Source organism: Gambusia affinis, linkage group LG14 (assembly GCF_019740435.1).
Source record: "Gambusia affinis linkage group LG14, SWU_Gaff_1.0, whole genome shotgun sequence".
In the NCBI taxonomy this organism is placed as follows: domain Eukaryota; kingdom Metazoa; phylum Chordata; class Actinopteri; order Cyprinodontiformes; family Poeciliidae; genus Gambusia; species Gambusia affinis.
In genome coordinates this window covers 22580725-22603114 of record NC_057881.1, presented here as the reverse complement: position 1 = coordinate 22603114, position 22390 = coordinate 22580725, and the positions used below count along the sequence as shown (strand labels likewise).

The window sequence follows — 22390 nt, the reverse complement described above, 5'->3', positions numbered from 1 at the left end:
AAGTTGTTTTTGCATGTTTGACTGAGCTCATGAAGCTACTGGTGTGTTTACACATGCTGTAGTGGTGCAGAGCTACTGAATACATTTAGAATCCAGCACATTTATGACTGTGTTCAAAAATAAAACATTTTAAATCAGTTCAACCGTTTTCTGTATCCGATCTATGTCGGCTGATTCTGAAACTTCAGATATCGGTATCGAAAGTGAAAAAAGTGGATTGGTGCATCCATAGATTTTTAAAAAATAATTTTCTGCTGTCTGGTTAGAAATACAGAACAGCTCTGTAACCAAATAAGGAACTACTGAGGACAGTAAGCTCACAGAACCTTCTTTTACCAATGGGTAATTAATTTGATGTATTTAATTTTTTTCTTTTCATACTGTAACACAGAAACACTGTGCTAGATTAGGTGTTAAATCACCAAAGTTTATACCAGCCCAAAACCCACAAATGATGCACAGTGCAGCTAACGACGCACCTTCAGCAGTAGGAACGTGTTTGGACGGACAGCGGTGTTCAGCTGTGACCTCAGCCTGGAAGGAAAAACATGAACACCATGAGCAATATCGTTTTCAGCCAACATCAGAAAACACAAGCCATGTTTTTAGTCCAGTTAACAAAACAATGCGTGTTTTATTAATAGCTTAGAACAAAATGATTTCACAGTTTGTTGAGATATTAAAACTATTTAACATTTTTTTAGCTTTGTTTTTTTTTTTCCTTCAGAAATCTAATTAATTCTAGCTCCGTGGCTGGATTAGGAACTTCAAAGTTACAGGAAAACATTTCATTGAAGTTTAGAATTGGTTTATGAGTAGCTATGTTGAGGGGGGTGAGGTTAAACTGGGTTAGGGTGTTTACCTTGTGGGGCGGCGGTCTTTTTAAACAGCTACTGCCGTCCTCTCTCAGCGGAGGTCAGCTGGGGTTCAGTTTAACGTGTGGGGTAAAGGCAGGATCTTTAAAGCGACTGGGAGAGGGTCACATGAGCAGGAAGAGCAAAAACAGGAAGACAAGAAAGAGAGAGAGCACTCTACCCCAGCAATCCTCTTTTTTTTTTTTTTTTGCGCTGAAGCCAACGTGGCAGGTCGTGCAGGCTTTAGATGAGCCGTGTCTGTCGGGGAGTAAACACTCAGACGTTATTGTGCGTTTACTGATGATGCGTGACGCAATCAGGCGCAGCAAATCGTATCAGCAAATACGAGTTTCAAGAGCTGTTATCGCTTAAATCCTCTGCGTCTCGGTGGAAGACGGTGCTATGAAAATGCTTGAATCCAAATCGGTGCAAAACGTTATCAGATGACCAAGACCGTCTGCAAGGTCGCCAGCGGCCATTTTGTGTTTGTTTGGACCTCTGGTCATGCCATCTTGATATTTGTGTTAAATTCAAAATCTGGAACATGTGACGGTTTAAGCTTTTGCAATGTTATCAAGGCATAAAAGATCCATTTAGTTCATTTTGAGCTTTTCTGTGGTGCAAAAGTTTCAAACATCAGGGGTTTTCGTTGGGTTTAGTTTAAATTATAAAGCGCATTTAGCAGTGCGGAATTATTCTCCTCAACACCAGGGGTTTTCTTTCAAAATGTTTATTAGCATCAACAAAGAAAGAATTATTAAAGGGCTTACATAAGCTCACAATCCATAGAGTTGAACATATCTCCAGAAGGATAGGTGGAAAGGTGGGTGATGAGATTGAAACTCAAAAACAAGTGTGGCGAACGGTAACGGTAAGGTTCTGGTAAAAGTTTACACACACCGATTATGTACACGAACGTCGTAACTGTGATTGTTTTTGCCTGATCTTTTTGTCTGGTTGTAATGAGGATAATTGCAACTTCACTGAGTTTTGGGAAGAATTGGGAGCACAAATTTAGATTTCCCTCATCCACGTGTGATTAAAGTTACCCATAAAAGCTTAATTATATCCACACACTCCCATTAGATTTGGTTAAATGTGTCATGGGAAGTGGAAGAGAAACTACACAGTTTGGTTGCCAAGCTTCTGGCATAATTCTGCCTAAATTGGTTGAATTCGTTCTGATCACCCTCACTGCCCTGCCCTGGCCTTTCAGCACATTTCATAAATCACCTTCAATGCAGTAAAGGTTGGGGCCAATAAAAAGCTTGATAGTGGTTTGGGTTATTGTCCTGTTCCAACAACCAACTATGACCCGGTTTCAAGCACGTAGCAGCTGAGGTGAACCTGAAGAACGTCAGTAGTGTTTAGTCGTCATTATTCCACATAATCTGTACGATGCAACAGAAACAGTTTGTGAAGTTTCTTTGATTTGAATGAATTACATTGAGTCCTTCAAACATACTTCTTATTAACCATCAAACATTTCTCCAGACAGCCTTATTCTTGTCCATATGGCCAACTGTGAAGTGCTTCTTTTGTTACAAGTCCATGATAGAACTGCCTTCAATGTAGACATTAATGTTCCATCAGATTATAATGCATTATTGGCTTCAGAATGTTCTTGAACATCCAAATTAACATCCTTCCATCAGACAGGAGCTGCTTGATCAGATGGTTAAAACTAAGCGCTCTGTTGGTTCAGTATTATTTATTAAAACATACGGTGCATTCAAACCACCTCTGATTAATCTGCATTAATCAAATTCTAGTTTGTTTGCCCAGAAAGTTGGGTTCATTTGTGGAGGTGGGAATGTGTAATCGAACTCTGATGCGGACCAAAAAAGCAAACAAACTCAGGTCTACCTGCAAACATAGGTCTCTGTTTGGTGTGAATGCCAAGTGGGCCAGAGACTGCTCCAAAACCAGGGAGCGGACCGTAACACAGGGCATTCTGGGTAAATACAACCAAAACAAATGTGTGAGTCTAACGCTTGAGGGAGAAACAATTTGTGTTCTTTTGCCAAAGACAAAAGAGAAATCCTACGACCATTAAGATCTTCCACTCCATTTTTATTTACATTTCTTGGAGAAAGCAGTTGTGCTCAGTGTCTCCTTCAGAGCTTTCCATGTTGTTTGGCTCAGTGGTTCTCGGTGCAGCGCCACCACAGGCGAGGAGGGGAACAGGTTTTTCAAATGGTTTGGATTGTTTGACAGTGTAAAAGAGAACATCATTAGCTGAAAATGGAACAAATGTTCCAACTTTGGTCCCCAATCAAGACAAATCTACCGGTCTATTGAAATCACACAGATAACACTTTTTATGCTGAACCAATCAGAGTCAATCAGCACAGCAGAACAAATCTCCAAACGTTAGGAAATGACACAAACCTTTTTGCAGTTTGCTAATCAGATCTTGGCAATGTGAACATCAGATAATGTCTGAATTGTTCTTGTTTGCTATATAGAAAATATCTACTGTCAGGAGTAGATATTTGTACTTAGGTGTTAGACATTAGCTGAGATAAGGAGAATGTTCTTGTGCCTTGTGAAGAAAACAAATCTTAGAATCTAGCAGCTGCTCTAAAACCCATACATGTGGTTTTTTTCTTGTTCCAGCAGGTCAATGAACCCAAGCACACATCAAAACATATTTTGGAACTGATAAAGTAGGCTAACATGTCCCTGACCTTTTCCTATTCAAGATTTGGGGACGGTGCTTGAAAGCCAGGTCAGTCAAAGAAACCTATCAAGTTTGTTTGTTTGTTTTTTTTTTTTTTTTGTGGCACTAGTGACCTTTACTTGTAGTAATCAAATAGGAAATGGGCAGAGAAAGGGAAGAAGACATGCAGTAAAGGTCACAAGGTCAGCCTGTGTATATGGGCACCCAGTGTAACACTAGCTCATGTGCCAGAAACCTACCAGGATATATTTAAGTTCTTCATCACCTGTAAACCTAAATGTAACCAAATTACAGGAAGTATCTGTAATCATCTGAGCCTGAATGTATAACTCTTGATCTAGTTTGGAGTAAATACATTAACAAACTCAAACTTTTGCATCCTCAGAATCATGTTTGTACCCTCATTACACCCCAGAAAAAGACTGATTCAAATTCATCATAGTTTAGAAGACATTCATGCCTAAGATGAGGGAATGTAAACTTCTAACCAGCACGGTATCACGTTTTATATTCTCAAAAAAAATACATAAAAACCAAGAGCATCACAAATGCTCAGCAGGAGCATCTAAAAAGAAAGGCAGACATTTGAAAGCTCCCGAAGCGTTTGGCAGCTACGGTGGATCAGCGTACAGAAAGCAGGCGCAGCTATTTCTGAATGGACTTCAGGAGATGTTTGGGGTCAAAACCAATGATCACAACTACACAGGCTTCTTTAAACAGCTGCTAACGTCCACAGTTGCACACCATGCTTTTATAAGCCCTTTAACACTAACTGGACTGTTATTTTACATTAAAAAAGAGGAAGAAACAGCAATACAATGTGTATACAGAATGACTTATCTCTTCTTTTTTTCAGTTTGCAAATGTTTCATTTACAGGGGACACAAAGTTCACCAATTATCCTTCAGGAGAAAGTATCTACAGTACTGCACTTTCCTAGAAACTAATCTACTGACATTTCAGAGGTCTAAAGAATAGAGGGTGATAAATTAAGTTGTACTGGCAGCTGTGAGGAAGCATTGTATCCAACAGCTTACAGTGGCTCACTAATCATTACCAAGTAAAGTAGCCTGATACAATGTCATTCTTCACAATCACATAGTTGAGAGAGAAACTTAATGTACTATGGAGTCTTTTTTTTTCTTTTTAGCCTTAACTTTCTGTCGATTCTACTGCAGAGAGGGCGGATAGCTTACCTAAACTGCTTTATGTTTTTTTCTTTTCCAAATCAAGAGCATTATTTTCATGTTATAATACTTTCAGTTCGGCGTTTTGTGTTTGTGTTACGTCGCGGAATCGGTTTTCAATTCTAAAAAGATGGGAGCGTCCATAAAAAAATCCATTACTTGGGTTGAAACCGCCATGGGGCATCGGGGGTGAGGGGGAGTGCGGCTCGTAAAAACAGTTCAGTATCTGGAGTATGGCTGATCCCTGTACGCTCCCTTGGTCGTCCGCGCCGACAGAGCCTTGCTGCGACTGTTTGCCCACTCTTCCTGACCTGATCGGGGGGAGAACACAGGATAAACAGACGGAGAGCCATTAATTGAAATGACACATGCAGACGCAGCAAATACTTCCTAAATATTTTTCCATGTAAAAATCCTGTACAATGCAAAAAACCCCCAAAAAACAAAACACAGTCTAACCAAGTATCTATTTTCTAGTGATACACTTGAAATAGGACAAAAGTCACATTCTTCCTCCTTACTAAATAGTTAAATCAGATGAAAAACTTTTCCAAACTTTCCCTGACCGTATCGGAGGTGTTCAGTGAACGATCTCCCTCTGTCGACGTTGAAGCAGGAATTTGGATCTGCCTGTAAAAACAAAAAGCTCCTGCTGGACGAATCCATCCAGTTTAATTGAATGCGAGGATCAAATGGCTACTTGAAAAGGGCCCGTTTAGTGGCTCCCAGAGAAAAAGGTCACAATTACCATTAGCTCAAATCAGGTCTTGCTGGCCCCCTGCTAGCGTCAATGTGAAAGTGCTGCTATTGACGGCACCTGTTGTCTGATCTCCAGCCAGCGCCTAGACTTCCCCGGAGCTGGAGCTAACAAAGGCTGCTTCTCTCTCTTTTTCTTTTTTTTCCCCCGGTGTGGAGGCTCTCTGTTGCCAGCACATAGCCAATACCCCTTAATTAAACCTGTCACCCTTCCACTGACACTCACTTTGAAGAAACACACCAAGGTAACCTTGTGTTTTGAGAACAAGAAAGCCCGTCAGTGTTGTTTATCTGCTTTCTCTGAGCTGTTGCCTTCCTGTCTGTGTGACCCGCGCAGCAAGATGATGATTATTATTATCATTATTAGCGTTTCATGTTCGCAGGTCGGCATCAGTCTAATAAGTAGAGGGTGCTTAGTTCTTTCACTGGCACAGTCAGAAAAGTTGGGAATGTTTTAATGGCTTTGACTTGCCACTGAAAGCACGTTTGTGGAATAAACGCGTGAAAAGCAAAAACGAATACGCATCATGGATCACTGCCGGTTTTACCCGGCCAGCGCTGAGCTGAGGTGGAGGTCGGCTTTTGGTGTCATCACTCTGTTTGTCAGCAGGCTTACAGCCAAACATACAAAGGGCGAATTTCAACCCAATTAAAGGAGATTCCGTAAAGTTGAAGTGAATTCCACTGTCCTCTCCGGATTCACTGCCAGCTTCTCATCCAAACAAATTCACAGACAAATATATACGCTCTGTTGCTACATACAACACATGTCTAATGTATTCATGTCCTGTTACAGTCAACACAAAGAAGATTGTAACTGCTAGGTGGACAGAAAATTATAAATTCGTATTTAATAAATTAGAGTCCCTAAGAGTCTCATTTGTCAGATTAAAAATACATTTTGAAATTCACTTTAAAGCAAGTATTAAACATACTTTTATCAAGCCCACATTTCCATTTTTTGAAATAGTTTTTTTTATTGGTCTCATGTAATAATCTTTAACTGTGTTTTCATTAGATGTAAGTAGAAAAATCATCATAATAAGGAGAAATAAAGGTGCCAAACCATCTGGCTCGTCTAATTCGTCTATAGATTGTGTTTCACTTAGTGATGGAGTTGCAGAAATAATTAAATTTTCAATAATTTAATAAATGTTCCTGTATTATTTTAAGAGGATTTTTAAAGATAAAATTCTATTTAAAAAAGTTGTACTTGTACTTATATTTAGTCTCTCTTTTCATGGATTCCAACATGTGCCTTTTATCTAGTAAATACAGTCCATCTGTGTGTGTACGTCATTCTCAGTATGAAAATCACATAACCTGGCATAATATCTGGTTCTGGACAATTTTCAGAAAAAAACAAACAAACCTGAAGACACTCCAAACTTTAGGGACACGGTTATTTTGAATAAGGAGACCAAAGTCAAACATTATAACCAACTATGATCTCTACATTCGATAATGAGTCGACAAGATATTTGAAAAAAAGCAAACCTTTCCTACTGTGAAACCCGGAGAGTTTTTTATGGACGTATGAGCTACAAACGTACAGGAACGTTAGTTATAAACTGACGGCTAAATGAAGGCAGCATGGAGGAAACTGAGCTCTCATTAGCCAGGAAGCTCTTTGTTCTACATGCCAGACAGAAGCATGACAGCTTCCTGCTGTGGAATTAGTTTTTCTTCAACAACCCTAAACACACCGTCACAACTACAACAAAACACTCTAGATCAAACTGTATTTTTGCTGGCATGCCTTTTTCATATTTGCAATATTTAATTGAAAAACATTTTTATTATTTACTTCACAAACATGAGCTGCATCCTAAGCGTACAAAGGAGCGTCATAATAAGTCCTTCCTCCTAGCAAATGGGAGGAAAGACTATTGAACATCCCTGTTTACACAGTTTTTTTTCCCACTTCTTGCTCTGCTGTTTTTTTGCTTTTTTTAGCACATACATATGCACACACACTTTTGCAACAAATCAATTAATCACATGACAAATCAAATGGAGTTCCATAATTTCCATGTGCATGATATTTTCATTTTCTCTTTTCTCTCTTCCAACCAAAAACTCAAAGTGTTCAGTGTGATGCTTTGGTCTCAACCTTTATTGAAGGAGTTTTGTTTACGGAGACTTCAGAATTCACTATATTAATTATTTTTGATGCTCTATTTTTATTTTTTAATATTCAAAATATCTTCCATTTCCAGTGTAATATGAAAATGCAAGCGTAAACTTTAGAATTTAAAGTTTATTTATCTTTGAGTATGTGTTCTTGCATTATCATGCCTTTACCATTACCTACTTGAAAATGGTCTCAAAACAACAATGTTATCGTTAATCTCAATAACTTCTCAATTTGTTATAACAGATCTGTGCACACTTTGTAGACTTTGTGCTGTAAATTAGGTTTATTTTTTTGTGCTTTAATTTTAGTGTAGAACTACATGCGTCAGATTACCAGTCTGACAAGTTTCCCCAGTGAGGGACAATTTTATTCTAAGAGTGGCTTTGTGTTGGTCTGTCCCATAAAGTTTCAATAACAAATACTGAAAATTTCTTCTAACTGGAGGGGTATGAATACTTTTGGAAGGAACTATGAATCAAAAACTTCACTATAATTGAATGCAGCATTATTTTCCACCATCCTACCGTTTTTTAAATTTTTTTATTAAACTTGGCCACGTAGGTTTTGTCTAATCCTGCTGACACCAAAAGCATCCCTCCGCCTTGGCATCTGTTTAATTGAAACATTTGTCTTCTTTTTTGCATCCCTTATCATGAATAATACATTTCGATAATCTAATTTAAGAGCTGGATCAGGACGGAACGTCAACACGGCGTTGCGATAATGCAGTATTAGAGAATCAGGCTGCGCTCGCTACAAGCAGCTTCCAAAACAAGTCAAGTTCACACTAAGGCCAGATGTATAGCACAACATAAAAGATGCATCGACCTGCTGCTCCACAGCTGCGCGGTTACAGCGCTGTAATTCCGCTGTCATGTGGATGCACTCGGCAGCAGATCTGACCTTGGCCCGCATCTTACCGATCATGTCAGAAAGCTGACATAGGTTTGCTGCACACTGCCTCGGGGAGGTTGAGCTCTGCCAGAAGTTTGCAGAAAGTGCAGCTGGTCCAAACTCGCTTCTGATTGGATCGTTCCAAGTCAGAAGCGAGAAGAAGCTCATTACAGTATTCATTTTGTCCAGCAAATTAGGTTGAAACCGGCGTCAAGTGATAAGTGATATTTAGGGTTTTGGCTGGGAACATTGGGGAATGTAAGCGGCAGTGAAGCAGAAGCAGCTTTGCATAAAATAAAGGAGAAAAGCCGTCCACATAAAACAAATACTGGCCTTTGGCCCCCCACAGACCAAATCTGGCACTTTAGTTGTGTTCGACCAGCCAACGACAAAAATGTCTACCTAACAGGCAAAAAGTGTTAGTACTGTCCTGAAACTGCGTTAAATTAGTTTAATATTCAGAATCCAAATATAGTAATTAAAGCTACATTATGCAGCTTTTATAAAAAATGATTATTTTTTTTTACATATTTGTTAAAATTATCATCTCATTGGGACAAGACAAGTCAGATAATCTGTGAAAACAATTAAACTCCTCATTGCTAACTACATAAATAACATCGCTCAGTCAGAAGCAACCAATCAGAGCCAGGAGGCGGGTCTTAGCTCTGCCAACCACGCTTGTGTTCACCGAATCCCTTTTGTTCTCTGTTACACTGAACAGGCTATGTTTACCACAACATAGCCTGCCACAAATGCTGCAGTAATGACATCAAAATTAAAATATCTAACAGAAGATATTTTCTTTCCCATCTTTAAAATGACTGATTTAATTCAACAGAGGTCCAGTCAGTTGGTGCTACTTGTCTCATTATGAGTATAGATCACCTGAGTGCAGTAACTGTGTTGGTAGAAATTAGCTTAACTTTGACAATTTTTTTCTTTTGTCAAAAAAAAAAAAAGAAGACAAAAATAATAAAAAGGGTAAAACATCCGACGAGGTGAATATTTTCTATAGGAACTGTATAACAGAACAATGGAGACCAGAATATATCCATGTATTTAAATGGTTCAATCAAAGGCCGGACCTAAATCAGCAGACAGGCTTGAATTTAATAACACTCTCTATCCAATATAACTGAGATGGATTTCTTTACACAGAAAATTAGGTGAAATCTTCATTTACTTAAGAATTGCCAGACAGATACAGACCGATACAAAAACAGAAATAAACACTGGAAGTTGAATTTGCAAAAACATTGACTCAGGAATAAAACTTCTACACCTCACAATTTTCTGTTTTTTTTACTCATAGAAGTAAATGCTCCAACATGACAAAATATAAAAAAGCCCAATGTGTAAAAATCCTTTTGCTCAGAAATATAAACACCTACTACAAAGCAGTAAACTCTGCTCCTTTATTTCCTTGTGCAGCTGCAGAAGGATTAGGGATGATGTAAAGGTTATCCTCTATTTTTGTTTTGTTTTGACGTTTTCCTCTACACAGCTGAGGAAAAAAATGAAAATAAAAATAAAAAATCAGCACTTAACCCCCGGAAATCTTCTGCGGGTAAGAGAAGTGATTTGTCCTTATCTCACATGTTTCCCCCCCAAGACAATTCTCAAAAGAGACGCTGGAGTGATGCAGGAAATGTCAGTCAATATTTACAATGCCGCGGTTATAAATATACACTTCTCCACCTTAAGCCTCCACTCTTGGTAATTGTTTTTAATTTCGAGCAACACTGCTTCCACCTAATTATCTAATTGAGCTGAAGAGGTTCTGATTAGTGACAAATGACTTTTAAACACGCTCAGTCTGAATGTGTCTGAAACAGCACTCCATTAGCCAGGTGCTATGGCAACTGAGATAAAGCCAGCAGACTAGAGTGAGGAAATGAAAAGAGATATTGTTCTGACAATTGACACTATACAAATATATATATATATATTTGTTATGCGTATGTGGAAAAGGAGACCTGCGACTCACCGTACGACTCATATGACTCCCCGCTGTGTCCATATTCATAGTAGTCATCTGAGCTGGAAGCAGACAGAAAATGAAGGTGAATATCAGGAAATAGGGCGCAGAACAAATGTAATATATTGGATTTTTCTACAAATAATTTTCAGCTTCTCTTACTATGAGGATAATTAATTGTGTAGCTGCATAAAAAACCCCCAACAACTTTACATCACTTAAAACTTTGTAAACGTACGAGACAGTTTCCTCCCCCATAAGCTTCTACTTCCATATTGCTACTTATGGAGATGTATGAGGTGTGGCAACATTAATATAAAAGTAAAAAAAAAAGATGGGGCACGAGCTGCATAGCGGTTTATTCCTCTGCTTGTTTATTTTATTTTATTTTTTTTTTCATTTTTGCGGCCGTCGGTGAGGCGGTGACAGAACAATCCTGCGTCGACATCACTCGGTAACAGCGCTATCATGCAGGAGAGGCAATTCATCATAAGGCTGCCACTGAGCCGACAGCAGCCATCACAGCTGGGTCCTCTCCGCCTGCCTGTCAGTCACACTGTCAGCGATAGCAGCACCTCTCTGCTCCCCAGATTAGAGAGCTGAAAGAGTCATTCAAACCCCCCCAAACGGCAAGTCGACACCGGCTGACTGCTGAGGGCAAAGAGGTGACAGCAGTGACACCGCAGAACTAACAAATTATTATTTTTTTCTCCTCCCTCCACGGATAAGTAGCTGTTTTTAGGACTTGCAATAAGAAGCTGAAGAGAAGCTGCTTTTCTCCTGCAGTTTTTTTTTTGTTTTTAATTGGAAATACAGGTGTGAGAATTGAACGTCCTCTGTACATCATAAGTGAAATAAATGTATTTGATTGGGGGCATGGGTTTGTCGGCTAGCCAATTTGTCTGCCCAGATTTCCTTCAGTTTGGGAGATCGGTGATAAACTGATGCTTACAGGTGAAGCCGATCTTTTCCACTGATCTTATCTGCATCAGTAAATGTCAAAAAAATCAACCACTTTCCTCTGTTGCTCTGCTGAAGGTTAACAATACTCAGTGGGCTGAGTTCGCAACATTTCAGACAAAAGAAATTAGAGTCGGCCAAAATCAGAATCGGCAGGTCAGGTGTTTTACAGATCGATAATTGGCAATGAGAAAGAACATTTCAATTGGTGCACCCCTAGTATTTGACAATACATAAGATCAGTTATTGTAAAACAAATTAAAATTTTCTAATCACTGAACAACAAAGTGAAGGCCTTTTTCACGACAGCCGTGTTTCACATGTCGGTATTTGTGGAAATATGTCATTGAGTTATTTTTTTGGAACCGCCGTTTAACTCATCTAAAGTTTATGTATTGAAAATGACATTTTACAGTTGAACAAAGTGCTGGACATTTTGTACTTTTGCAATTTAAGTATTTTTTTTGTCCAGCTCTGTGGGGTTATACTGAGGCCGTCAGCCACAGGATATTTCTTGCTCGCCAAATGTTAATTGTTACCTGAATGTGGGACGTTTTGTTCATCCTTTTACTGCCAGACTTTTGTTTCTGTTGACTAATAGACTGTTGAACTGAAATGCAGTCATGTGACTCGAATAACTGAAATCTAACAACAGGATTTACTTCTGTGCAATCAGGGGTCATTTTTTCAAACTAGTCCAAACAGGCATCAGAATCACAATCAACTAAATGTAATATAAAATAATGATATGAAAAAAATGTTCAGAGGTTCCAGAGCAGAAAACCAGAACAAAACCAGCCTTCATTAGCAGATTGTGAAGCTTTTTCAGTCATTTGCTCTGATGCTGCAACCTCATTAAATCACATATGAGATTTGAGCATTTCATTTTAATCTTCCATCATTATTCATGAAATCGAGACAAAGGTACACCCAATGCTTCAGTACATGAGTTCACAGGTTCAAAAGGAATTAAGATGGAACAAAATGGCGGCAGAGGGAACCAAACGAGGGCAAAATCACCGCACTGGTTCCAACGTTTGTTTAGCTAAACAAAAACAATCTCAGCACCAAATAACACCATAAAACAGCAGGATTTTTGTCATCTTTCAATAACTTAAAATGCAAGACCCTACATAAATATGAAGTCACTAAACTCAAGAACTAACGATGTGAATCAAGTGAAAACAGAGTGCTGTTCTCCTGCAAAGGAATCAGCGTAAAAAACAAGACCAGCTCCAGAGGCTCCTTTAAGAGACAGGAGAGGTAGAGATGGAGAAACATGTAAATGTGTGTTTCAGCTCTTCACACTGCTCACCCAGAGACGAGACCTGACAGGACGCTCAACAATTAGATCTCACATTCAGCTAAAATGGAGTAAATTCCAGAGTAGTCATTAAAATGAGCATCATCTTCATGAGCGACAGCAAATCAATTTGTTGCAATTCACAGGTGCTTGCACACACGTATTGGATATTCTCAGCTTTCCTCTATACTACAGCTCTGTCACATTCTATAAAGCCATAATATAGAGATCCAGATTTTGCAATCCAAACCACGATGCTGCACCACACTGCCATTTGTACATCATTTATTTTGCCGTGTTTAGAAACAGAGCCTAACTTCCTGTGAGGAAATAGTTTTTTTCGACCTGCGTGTTGAAATGTCAGCAATGGCTGTGCTGGGAGCTTCAGGCGTGGACGTATTCTAACCACCAAGAAAGTGAACAGCAGAAGCTGTTGGGGCCCCCTCTAATTTCTGAAGTGACATTTTGTCAATATTGTGACATAACTTCTCGCCGTAGCCACTTTCTCCTTTCAATTACAAGTTGTGAGGTGAATCCTGAAGGTCAAGGACTCCTGGAAATTCCTGCTTTGGGAAGCTAAAAGCTTACAGTCTAATTTGAGAACCTGCTGTACACTTCGCTGCTCAAACCGTATCAGCTGTTGTTTCTGCTTAGAAAAGTATGTTTTGTCGTTCACTTTGTGTACGATGCTATTCTAATTTTAAAATGGTTGCTAAAAATGTAAATACGTCTTACTTTGAGATAGGGCACAGAGAAATACAGCAAAACAGCAAGTTAATATAGCGAGGTAAGCTAACTCCACTTCATTATTTGTCTGAGAAGCCAAGAAAAACCTGGGCTATCCTCTCCACTTTAAAAACTCTTTATCTACATGTCTGAGTTCAGCTACCCTATGTCGAAAACTCAATTAACCCTCCTGTATCTATGATCTTGTTCTTTCGGTCATAAGCCAATGACTTTTGATGTCTTATATGTGAGGCCTAAAACAGACAGATTGGGAAATCAAGAACTTCACCAATTGATCCTGTTTTCTCTTCATCTTGCTAAACCCGTTGACAGAAGACAGTCCTTCATTTCCCTGCTCAGTCCTTCTATCACTTGTGAACTTGTGATACCGAGTTCCTCCTTTGCAAACTCAAAGTCATCTGCCTGCATCTTTAGTTGCTCTTTATCTATTGAAAGAAACTACTGCCAGGACAGCTGGCCACCTCTCGCAAAAAAATACTCTGGCACAAATAACCTCGACAAGCCAAACAAACTAGCAAATATGTGGGCATACCCACAAATAATGTGGAAAACCTAAAGAAATAAATGGTCTTGATTAGCTAAATGTGTCGCTCTCACACAGTACACAATGCAGTATAGACGAATCAACATGTAAGTTAACCTCTAGAACCCGACTGACCCACCGGTGGGTCCAGCTGCCATGTGACCTCGGCTTGCTTAGGGTGTAAGAGGTTAAGGGAGTTCAGCCGGCAGCATGGACTTGTGTAAGGAGAGACGCCTGCGGTGGATCTCAGGAGAGATATCATCCTGTCATAGGTGTGAAAGAGCTTTGCCTTTCTAAATAGGTCAGCTTTTGATTTGACATTCATTACCAGAAGGAGTCCGCTGCTTTGTGTCTCCCCAGGACAAGAAAAAGGAAAAAGGATTGGTCAAAACCAGCACAACGAATAAAAAGCCAACACCTATTAGAAATGTGCGTCTCCTTTATCAGACGTGTTAAGTCCAGGCCAACTTTTCCTCAGGTAACGCATCTGTCATCCGCGTAAATGCTTCATCTGAAGCCCTGATGTTGCTGTTGGAGGGCGCCATGAAACAGATGGCGGTGTTAAATCTGAATGATGTAGAGCACATCCCTCACGGACTTTGCTTTCTAACATCCTCATTACTCTTCCAGTCCTCTGTGAGAAATCTGAAGAAATCTAGCAGGACTTTTACGGGAGGCTTCAGGTGTAATGTAGGATTGGTCTAATACGGCGAGAGCAGCTTCTATTCTGTTAACCCATTTTCTGCATTTTTACACACTCTTCATCCCCATGAATCCTGAAGCCAAAAATATCTCCTTGACTCTTCCTGTGTGATCATATATATATATTTTTTTCCTCTATCCATTCTCGGCAGAAATGTTGGAGAAGTAAAACGCTGATGAAAACTGCCCCACACTGAATGCTCTGATTATACCAGCTCAGTGATTTCTGCCACAGATAACATTACAATGGGAAATAGAAAGATGCAAAAAAAAAAAGAAAGAAAGAAAGAATGCTGCAGTTTATTCCCCTCACAATTTTGCCTGAAATGAAGCACATGTAATTTCCAAAGAAAACCTTCGTTATGGATACACTGGTGATTGCTCGGTGTGCTGGCTGATTGCTGGGCTGTCTCCAGCACTGACGCCCTACTGGAGAGACACAAAGAGGGACAAAATGGCCTACTGCAAATGAATTGACTTTCCAAAATAAGTCTCCCTTCCAGCTTTGTCCAGAAGAATTGTGTAATTTCAAGTTTTTTTGAAACTTAATGAAATCCATTCTGAAAGGGGAAAAAAGAGAAAAAGACTCCCTCTGCCAATGAAACTGGGAGATCAGGAGAACAGAGTTATGTACATCTGACTCCGTCACCTCAGATTGGCTAATTACCCCCACACCACACCCGTCATTCATCCTTATGAGCTGTCCACCTTGAAAACACAATGTGTGTGAAGGCACCACGAGGGCGTCAGAAGCAGGACTGAAAAGGTTCATCTTAAAGTGACAAGATTGAAAGAAAGAAAGAAAAAAAAAAGCAAAACGATTAAACTGTTATTGATGCCGCAGTAAAACACTACAAAGACTTCAGCTGTTTTATCACTGACATTTCTGTTCTGCACCTGAGTGACAGGAAAAGCCTCAAACCGGAGACATTAGTGAGAAGTCCTTTGATGCAACATTAAAACAAAAGGTGAGAATAAACTTTCAAATACATTTAACAGGGAGTATCAGTTTATTAATAGGTCAAACAAACAGATAATTAACTTTTATAATCTGGGTCAGTCAAATCAGTTATTGCTACCATTCAATATCCAGCATTTTTCTGCCAAAATGTTTGTATCATAGCAAAGAAATTTTGCTTAAGTTGAAATCATTTCCATTCTTCAGAGTTTTATTTCTACTTTAATTCTTTTGATTTTTTTTGAATTCTAATGGTTTATAATTTGTTTTATTACTTTTTTTATGTTTGGCACTTTATTGACTGTTTGTTCCTTTGTGTTTTCCTTCTTCTTCTTTTTTTAATTAATCTAATGAAATTAAACTTTAACATTGGGCCACCAAGGAAAACAAAACAAAAATAGACTAACAAACTAAAATGATTAGTTGTGGTCCAGCTTTATTTTCAACCTTTATGAAGCTGTGAGCTTTTATTTTGAACACTATTTTCAGAGTTCATTCTCGGAAGACCAGGCAGACTGTAAGTACAAAAACAATAATAAAAAAGACCAATGCGTTTTAATGAAATGTTGTCCTTGTGGATAATTGGTTGCTATAAAACATCCTACTTTTTGGGTTCTTTCTGTACCAAGAAAAGTGAAGTACAAAATGGCCGAAACAGCAAAAGGGCGAAGGAACAAAATGACTAACAGTTTAGAAAATATTGAAAAGTGCAGAAATCCCACAAACCTGCAAACTCACCAACACAACTGCATTTCCTGCTGAACATCATAAAACAAAGAAAGCAATACGCATACAAGACGGATCATGCTCTTCACCTCAAATCCTCTGCTTTCGGGAAAACGTATTATCACCCGCACTGTTCAGAACAGCAGGACGGAAAAAACGACATTACAGGAGCTTTGTTTTGGCAGCGCTGCTTGTTTTGGAGGTGATTCCAAAGTGCTACATGATCAAAGTTAGGAAACCATGCCACTCCCCTCTGAGCACGTCTCCTGCACCAGGGTTTACTAATGTTTCTGCATGTTTCATCTTTCTTTTATAAAACATTACCTGTGGACCTCTGAGATGCAGCCTGCAGTGTAGCATCGCAAAGCAAGATCCATGAGGAATCAAATGCTTTGATCACCCCTGTGCTTTGAGAGGTCCCCTCATCTTGACCTCTTCAAGTGTCCTCTGCCACCGCTGCCTCCCTACAGAGGCATCCTCCCTTCATCTTTGCTAATAAAATTAAGGACGCTCTCTACACCAGAGACCGCCCTCCAGCCTGCTTGACCTTAGAACCTGGTTGGTTACGCCGAACCGAAACTCTCCGCCGCTTCTCCCAAATATACGGCTTTCGTCTATGAGCAGAGTGAGATGAGGATGCGATGTGGAAACTCTTGGTCTGCCTGCCACGGCTGTCACGCCGAGGTAACGTTCTGAGAGATTCCCCGAGGCGCCGGCACTCTTCTAACAAATGGAAATGTCATAAAATGTCTTTAGGGCGTCTAAAAGGAGCCTGTAAGCTCAAGTCTCATGTCTTAATGTTGCGAGGGCCTTATTTGCCTTTCAGATTTAATTACGTCTAAATGACTCGAGCTTGGCTGTTCTGTTTGACACCATGTGTACAGTACAGTGCACACTTTGTCTCGTTTCATTTGTCAGGGTTTGTTCCTCATGCCTCTTCAGACAGTGATGTGTCGTAGAACGTTTTTAAATGTTAAAAGCAGAGGATATAATTTTACCATTATATGCTGTATAACATGACACCGTATGCACCGATGATGATCCGCATACAAGATGCATTCCAGGTCTGTTGTGAGAAGGGATTCTACAGATAGGAGTGTTTATTTATCGGAAAATTCATAGGATGTTTATTTCACAAGAGTGTGACACTAGATATAAATATTGATGGGAGGTATTTGAAAGGAAATGGAATATTTCAAAGATGTCGACTCAATTTCTTGAGGTCTTACTGTAATGTCTGAAGGCTGGTCAGTCCTTTTATTTATTTACCCCCCCAAGAAAATCCATAAAAAACTGGATGTTGCTAGTCAACAGGTCCTGTGCTTATACATTCATACATCAGTAGACATCTTCCTGTGGGTGTCTTCTTGAAACACCATTTCACATGCTTTGAAAGAACCCAGCAAAATGCACATAAAACATAAATTTCGATACTTTGGCTCAAATAAAACAATCACAGCACCAAACCAAAATCATATCCACTGCCCTGCAAATGACGGATCTTCATATTAGGCGTTTAGAATGCATCTTATTAGAGTGCTGAACAACTTAGAACTTGATTTTGTAGGTTTTAAGAATGCAAAGATCCTATGATTTATTCTAATCCACACACAAAAATATGTCCGAAATGAGCAAAGGACAGGGGGAACCAATCAAATTAATGGGAATTTTTTCAGGTAGTTATAGATATAAGTATATTTCATTCCCAGAGTGAAAACGGTCAGATGAGCACCAACAATGTATGTGGAAAACAAGAAATCAGTTGTCGACATTATTAGGCACAATAGTGGATAAAAATCAATGAAATGCATTTCTGCTCTGCTGAATCAATAGATCTAAGTAAGATAGAGCCTCACCGTATGTAGCAGGATTGTACTGAAGATCTGCAAGTGAACGACACGTCACCCTTCTGCAGCTGCTTTCCTCACATCAACACAAATGTTTTTCCAGTTAATTATCGTATCTGGTGCGGCATCAAAACCAGTTGGGGAGCCTGCGAGCCTTCAGCCTTCTCCTTTTTCCTTCCTGCTCACAAAAGGCAGGCCTGCTCCTGGCGGGAGCCACCAGGGTAATACCATGACAGAGAGACTGTAAATTGTTCAGCTTGTTATCCTGCGGCAAGTGAAATCCTGCCACGCAGTCGGGAGCTCAGGCTGGTGACTGGGAGCTCCTTAGGCTGCCAGAAACATTGTTAGGAGACTTCAAGTCCACATACGTATACACAAACACACACACACACACACACACACACACACACACACACATATATATATATATATATATAAATATATACTCTCCTCCTGCTGCAGATGGGACCTGCTATGACCATACTTGGAGAGAAAACGACGTCTATCTTTGTCTGTCACAAAGCTGTGAATATATAACTGTATCTATAGGGATTCAAAGTTTTGTTTTTAATAGAATTACAGACAAAAACACTATTTCCATCAAGTATACTGCCATGAACATGCATGTTTCCGCTTTTAGATTGTGCTATGTTTTGTCTAGGGATGCACCGATCCACTTTTTTCACTTCCGATACAGATTTCTGAGGTTTAGCATCGGCCGACGCTGATCCAATGCAGAAAAACAGACTAATAGAGATAAATACACAACACAGAAACTTAATTTGGTAACTCAGCACCAGTACAGCACTACAATACAACAATGGCTTCACAAGCTTGGTCAAACATGTAAAAACAACTTTAATTTGTTAAGTCTGTGCAACTATTAGTAGAACAGCCAATCTATAATAAAGAAATTGACAAAAACAAAATGTTGACTAGAATGGTCAAACATGAAAATAAACTGCAACAAACGGTTCAGAAAACACAATTAGAAGATGCAGATATTAATATCAGATTGGTGCATTTCTACTCCAAACACGCCTTGTTCACGTTTTATTTTTGTGCCCCATTTTAAAAGGTTGTTCAAAATTCATTGGACGGAAACATAGCTACCGACTTCATCATTTTTAATTTAACAATAATTTAAAAAAATAGGAGGCAAAAGTGGCGCATGTGTGAAAATTCAAATGTGAAAATCACTTCAGTTCAAACAGCACACAAAGGTCAACATCTTAATGATTTCTAGGACTTTCAGGAAAATGTTCGGTGGGTTGACGAGACAGAAGTAGAACTTTTGAGAGGCGAAAAAACATGAAATCAGCAGTCGAACATGGTGGTGGTGTAATGGTGAACTACTTCAGGATCTGTACAACTTGAGATAATTGATAATTCCCTGTACAGAAAAACCCTGGAATAGGAAATCTGTCCGTTAATTAGTGACCTCAAACTTAGGCACAGTTGGGTTATGCAGTCGGACAACAATCTGAATCACTCCAGAAAGTGAACGGCTCAGAAAACACAGAAGGAACTCTGTAGTCTCGTAGTTATCTTTTTCACACATATCAAAGTTAGCTTAGATAGGTTTGTGATTCAAATAAATAAAATCATAATTAAAATACAGCGTTTTAAAATTGATTTTGGGGTTGTTGTTTTTTTAATCAAATATAAATATAAAATCAGAAGAAACCTGTCAGGGAGCAAATACTTTTTTAACGTCTCTCTACGGCACTACCAGCATGTTTTACAATATTAATAAAAAGGCACCGCTTATAGGTTTAGAAATGTCTTGTGTTCATGGGTAAACAAAGGTAATGTGATCACTCCATCTCGACTCATCAAAACTGCATGAAGCCTCCGAAGCGCACATGCTCAATGTCAGCCCGCAGTAACAGTCGCTTTCCAAGCAAATCCAGGATAAAGGACACAAATAAGAGAAGAAGTAAGTGAATCAGCCGTCTCTGGAGGCAAAAGCTTCTATGTCTGGGCCCTATTAGTCGCTTCGTCTCCCGCCAGACAACAGACATGAAAATCTCTTTAAGTCCACCCAGCCTCCAGCATCTACATGACAGACTCTCTTTTTTTTTTTATCTCACTCCCGCGTGCTCACCCAACCTGGCAACCGAGGCAGTCCCGTCGTTATTCACGCGGCCGCTTTTTAAAAAGGAAAATAGCCGCCGACTCCAGAGGAGGAACCGAGTTCTTCATCCTCACCCAACCCAACGCCAACACTTCTGAGATAAAAAAGAAAAGTACGCCGGTCGGGGAGGCAGAAGGCTGCGTGTGTGTGTGTGTGTGTGTGTGTGTGTTTGTGATATTGACCAGAAGAAAAAAAAAAGAGAGATGGCAGAAAAGATGGATGAAACCTGGGTGACATACAACCTGACACCTCTACAAAAGCAAACATCGACCACCCTCCTCAACAAAAGCCAGAGCGACAGAATGATGTTGCTGTTTTCCTCCTGGAGCCATTTTTTATTTTTTTTAACCAGCTGCTGCCAATTCAGGTGGATTTTTTATCTTTTTTTAACATCGTAAATGTGGCAACGAGCATTCTTCTCTTTGGCGTCCTATAGACTGGCGTGCGTTAATGCCCATTGTGTGCTGATAGAATACAGTAAGAGACAAAAGCCTCTGACCTTGTGCGGCTTGGAGAGTGTGATAGCTGCATGGTTAGAAGACGGATCGATATTCTGCTTTTAGCCGCGAACGGCCCTGCATTAAAAGCAACCGCATCCCATTGTGGTAGTTTATTTCACAATGACATGCCAAACACGGTAAGCACAATGCAACTCAAGTCGGGTCACTTAAATGTGATCCAAGTTAGAATATTTTGATCACAACGAGATGCAAGGAGAAGGAGCCGAGCTGGGGCGACGTCACTGACTTACATTTTTTCTTAAATTCAAAGTTTAGCTTCTTGGCAGCAACAAAGCTCAATTTTTTGAACTTCTTTCTTTCTCAGATGTGTGAGATGACAATGTGAGATTTCACTTTTTATTGAGAGATAAAATCTGTGACTCTGACTTGCTCCTGAAACAAGGATTTCTGATTTGACTAGGACTTTGGCTCTGGGAATCCAATGAACAATCTTTATCAGGGGTGAAAGTGAGCTGCTAAGTGTTGATTATTTGACTAGATAATTAATGTTTCCCTATTTAAGTCACTGTAGGGTATACTAATGACTGGTTGTCACGGTAACAATATGCAAGTATGGGTTTTCCTTAATGTTTCTCGACGGATCCTCCCTGTTCTGAAATTTAAACTACTTCCTGTTTTATTCGTTCAGAATAACATACAGGATTCACAGATTTTAAGTTAATCTATAATTTTTCTTTGAAGGTAAATAAATATGAATGTTTTTAGTGATTTCAATGACATATTGTATTCATTTTCAGACATAATTCAGAGATGTTATTTAAAAAGCCAGAATAAAAAAAAAAAAAATCAAAAGTGTTTATTAGCAAATTTAGGCTAAAAAAAAAAAAAAAAAGTTCAGCAGCAGTTCAGTGTTTTAGCTTGAGTAAGTGTCATAAATCCAATTTTAGAATGTTTTTAAAAGACTTGAGACTTGACTTGCACTTCTCTCTCGAAGACTTAAGAACTTGTGAACATCTATTTTGTGAGCTGATAAAAACAAATGACTAAAACTCCAAATAACCTCACCCAAAAGGACACACATGTAGTTCCTGTATGTCACCAACTGACTTCTATTGGGTTTTCTTAACAGTCCTGAAACTAAATTTAAAATATCAATGTTAGGTGATCAGTGTTATTCACTCGAGGCTAAATGCCATGAATATATAAAGCTCCCTGCCCTAAACTGATCCGCAATAAAACACTTCATCCTTTGAGACACATAAGTATACTGAAATGAGGATTCAGTGTGTGCCTTTAGGCTGTTCACAAACTCTTTAAGACTGCAGTTAATGCACAGAGGGAAAGAAAGAAAACAAAACACAAAAAACCCTCATATAAAATCAGAGTGGGAAACAAAAAATAACAGTGAATTTAGGAGATCCAAATCTGCTGGACGTGGAGTTATGTGGTTCTTAGCAGAATTAGCTATGTTCTTTTAATGTTTCACATTTTGTCACATTACGACCATAAACTTCAACACGTTTAATTGGGGTTT

The 22390-nt window shown here is 39.2% G+C and overlaps 1 protein-coding gene across 2 annotated transcripts in view; it reads right to left on the bottom strand.

Annotated features, from left to right (window-relative positions):
• Nucleotides 1-22390, bottom strand: part of khdrbs3 (KH domain containing, RNA binding, signal transduction associated 3) — a 131761-nt gene that overhangs the window by 5222 nt on the left and 104149 nt on the right. The window contains exons 8-10 of one of the 2 annotated variants that reach the window (XR_006372686.1): nt 10502-10554; nt 4884-5035; nt 480-534 (exon numbers count right to left, since the gene is read on the bottom strand). Coding sequence is in view for 1 of the 2 variants with exons in the window: in XM_044137959.1 (XP_043993894.1) it covers nt 4944-5035; nt 10502-10554 (145 nt within the window). In the remaining variant the exon portion in view is untranslated. Of the gene's footprint in view, nt 1-479; nt 535-939; nt 5036-10501; nt 10555-22390 lie in introns of those variants that run through there. The other variant, XM_044137959.1, reaches the window with a different exon arrangement.